Raw genomic sequence first — 3,289 nt, forward strand, 5'->3', positions numbered from 1 at the left:
ATATGACGTAAAGACACGGCACATACTGCGTTCAACCCCATTTTTCATCCCCTTTCCAACGAGCCCTCGTACGTCATCCTACGTTAAGCCGTTTGGAACTTACGACCGGGGTTGCGATTTTAGGGGTTGCGATTTAGGGGATGGCCCCAGACATACATATCTTATCTACTCTTATCTTTTTATGGTTTCCGTGTTTTCCTCTTCTATCTACATCAATACCTTACCAGATTCACATACACTTTGTTTTTTGAGTACAGTCTGAATAGTTCTATTGTTAATTGCTAAAGTTGCCATAAAATATGTTTTGCAAACCCTTATGTTTTGCCCAGAAATTATAAAGGTAAATGCATTATTCGGTTTTCTTGGATTCGCAACATTACTGTATTTATATTTTGGATTTATTTGTGTAATATTTGATGCTATATATTCTCTTTGCTTTCCAAGATCTCCAAGCCTATAAAATTCTGAAAAAATGAGTTCTCGTTGTTCAGCAGAAATTTTGTCACAGCATTTAAGCCTACATTTTTGACCACATGGTGGTAGAATGAATCTTCGTGGCCTTTCTTTTTTTACTCTTAATAGTGTACCATTTTCATTTTTCTGTATTTGAGTAGAAATATAAGATTCTCCCTTGTTTCTTAAATTTTTTGATTGGTTCTTTTGCCATAATTCGGGTCTTATCTTTCTTTTTTTTTTTCCAATTTTCTCAGTTTGAGTTTCAGCCGACATTTTCTTTCTCATTGACGGATTCTCATCTTGGTCTACTTCTATTTCTGCTTCAGAATCGGAAGATTCACGGGTCTCCTGATATAAGGGATCGCGCACGCTATCATCGGATCCATATGGATCATTTTGTGAGTCTTCATCGGAGTAATCTAAAACAATAATGTTCCATTAAATCTATACTCAAAATGATGTTTGATTATGTCACCTTCAATTCTATTAGCAGCATTGGAGTCATTTTCATTAATCTCAGATGAGCTTGATGAAGATGAAGATAAGCTTGATGATAGATTCTCTACAACATAAAAAATATTTATTTTATATAGAAATTCATAAGTATGTAAAATAAAATTACACAAATGTATTATGTGACTACCTATGCATGTTAGTTTGTTCCCTGCTGTAGATATTTCTGCATTATGAACTATTGCACTATCCTCATCAGATACCATTGCCCTATCGTGCTTTGATGACAAAGTTACATTTTCTAAAAAAAGAATAGTTTTAGCGCTATATATAAACAAATTAGAGTTGTTTCCCTTACTATTTTCAGTACCAAGAAGAGGAGAAATATTCGATACATTTTTAAGCACCTCGGTGGATAGTTTGTGGTTTGGGTTCTCTTCATTAATTGGATTTCCAGAAGTACTCGCACCAACAAAATTAACCATTTGGTTAGGATGACAATAAAGTGTGGCATCGTTGCTAAATAGATTCATAGATTCATCAGTAGTTGTAGTAGTTATACACTCAGTTTCCTTGGGTATCTCGGATGTAGTATTTTGAGAGATATTAAAATTTTCGTTACAACTAATATCAATCTTTAACATACGCAATATGTGTGTACTTCGACCAGATGTTGACATGGTTTTATATTTTTACGGTATTCCTGAAATGGTAATAATTGAGTAAATTATTGATAGAATAAAAACATCACGGAAATTGACACATAAACATAAATAACTCACTTTTCTAAATTGTGGTAAAATATAATTTTATTATTATTATTATAAGAAATAATTAATTTCTCAATACTAACGAAAGTAAAACATTTTTAAGTGAGAGAAAAACGTATTACTCAAAACATTCTGCCAAATAATTATACAATAATTTTTTTCTTAGCAAAACATACTCTGTTCTAACTAACTAACATTCATGATATTTTTATATGGATTAGGATTACTATTAAAAATGAATCTAAAATAATACAAATACAAAAACTAAAATCTGCAGATTATAGATACATTTAGACTTAAACCACAATTTAACTCAAATTTCTCGAGAAGACTGTTCCAAGCCACAATGTTACTTTATTCAAAAAACAATTTAATTCAAATTTCTCGAGAAGACTGTTACAAGTCACAATGTTACTTTATTCTTAATAAAATCTATAACAGCTAAGAGTTACATTTAAATATAAAACTTTTTTTACAATCAATACTACTAAATATTCAACTTACCTCGATATACAATAGTTTTATATCAACTTACAACACTTTTCTAGAAATAGCACAGTCACTTGAAATGTTTTAAACCGAAATGTAATGGTGTTTCTAAGAAGCGGCGATCATCCCAACTGAACATTCGGTAACAGACTGAGTTGTAACACTCTCGTTCAGAGCAGTCGGTCAAAACCACTGACGTTACCATGTTGCATGTCGCAATCTGGCGTACAAATTTTGAACTACAGTTGTAATCATTTTTCTCAGAAAAGTATACCACTTTTTCGGTTTATTACTGCATAAATCTCGAAAACGGAGAATTTTGAGTTGTAACATTCTTCTTCAGCATGGTCGATATGTTTACGTTATCCAAAAATATCCATATCTTGTCGAGGTAATTGAGCTGATAGTCCAAATCTTAAAAAAACATTTTTAAATTTATGTGGGTGACATATATTGGTGGAACTGAATACATCAAAATTTATTTATTATTTCAATAATACCTGCAGCATCAAGGGGTAGTGTTACTAGGGGTAGTATGTAGGTCTGCATACTGTTTGCAACTGTTCCATTTAAAACTTGAGTAGCTAACTTCACTTTCATTTTTTGAAAGTTTGTTGGTTGAATATGCGCGTCGGTAGTTATTTCTAGGTGTTTTTTTGTAAATGTGGAGGATCAAAAAAATAAATAAGCTTAAGCAGTGACATTTAATTTTCTGGAAAGCTTATAGCTATAAAGCTATAAAGTTTGACCCTAAATCAGTTGGTACACCGTGACCATGTAAACCAGATTCTGATATTTTGGTAACACATTCAGTGAGAACTTTAGTGAAGTCGTTCGCGTCACAGGTTGAATTAAAAAAATAAGCAATTAGCTTTTTCCAATTCTGAAACAGCCCTCTTTCCATAATAACTGTAAAGTTTTATGCAACTACAGACTGATTTTTTTTCTTTCTCCATGTTTTGGAATCCAACAATTTCATCATAACTAAAATAAAAATAAAGATTTGGCTTAAGCACAGCTTCATTCATCAATGCATATAATACAATGTTTATCCAATTCTGACATAGTCTTAACTTTAAACTGAATAGCATTAAATGCAGAGGTATGTGTTAATCCAGGTT

The 3,289-nt window shown here is 31.8% G+C and overlaps 1 protein-coding gene across 1 annotated transcript; it reads right to left on the reverse strand.

Annotated features, from left to right (window-relative positions):
• Positions 1–207: 207 nt before the first annotated feature.
• On the reverse strand, positions 208–1,589 carry LOC140431436 (uncharacterized). Its single transcript, XM_072519364.1, has 3 exons — positions 1,100–1,589; positions 932–1,018; positions 208–875 (listed from the first exon to the last, which is right to left on the reverse strand). The coding sequence occupies exons 1-3, from the start codon at positions 1,587–1,589 to the stop codon at positions 208–210; spliced, it is 1,245 nt and encodes a 414-aa protein (XP_072375465.1).
• Positions 1,590–3,289: the final 1,700 nt, after the last annotated feature.

Source organism: Diabrotica undecimpunctata, unplaced genomic scaffold, assembly GCF_040954645.1.
Source record: "Diabrotica undecimpunctata isolate CICGRU unplaced genomic scaffold, icDiaUnde3 ctg00000782.1, whole genome shotgun sequence".
Lineage (NCBI taxonomy): Eukaryota > Metazoa > Arthropoda > Insecta > Coleoptera > Chrysomelidae > Diabrotica > Diabrotica undecimpunctata.

Coding starts and splice junctions, on each gene's coding strand:
- LOC140431436 (XM_072519364.1), bottom strand. CDS start 1,589: ATGTCAACATCTGGTCGAAGTACACACATATTGCGTATGTTAAAGATT. Junction 1,019..1,099: donor GAACAAACTAACATGCATAG/GTAGTCACATAA, acceptor TTTATGTTGTAG/AGAATCTATCATCAAGCTTA. Junction 876..931: donor TGCTGCTAATAGAATTGAAG/GTGACATAATCA, acceptor TTATTGTTTTAG/ATTACTCCGATGAAGACTCA.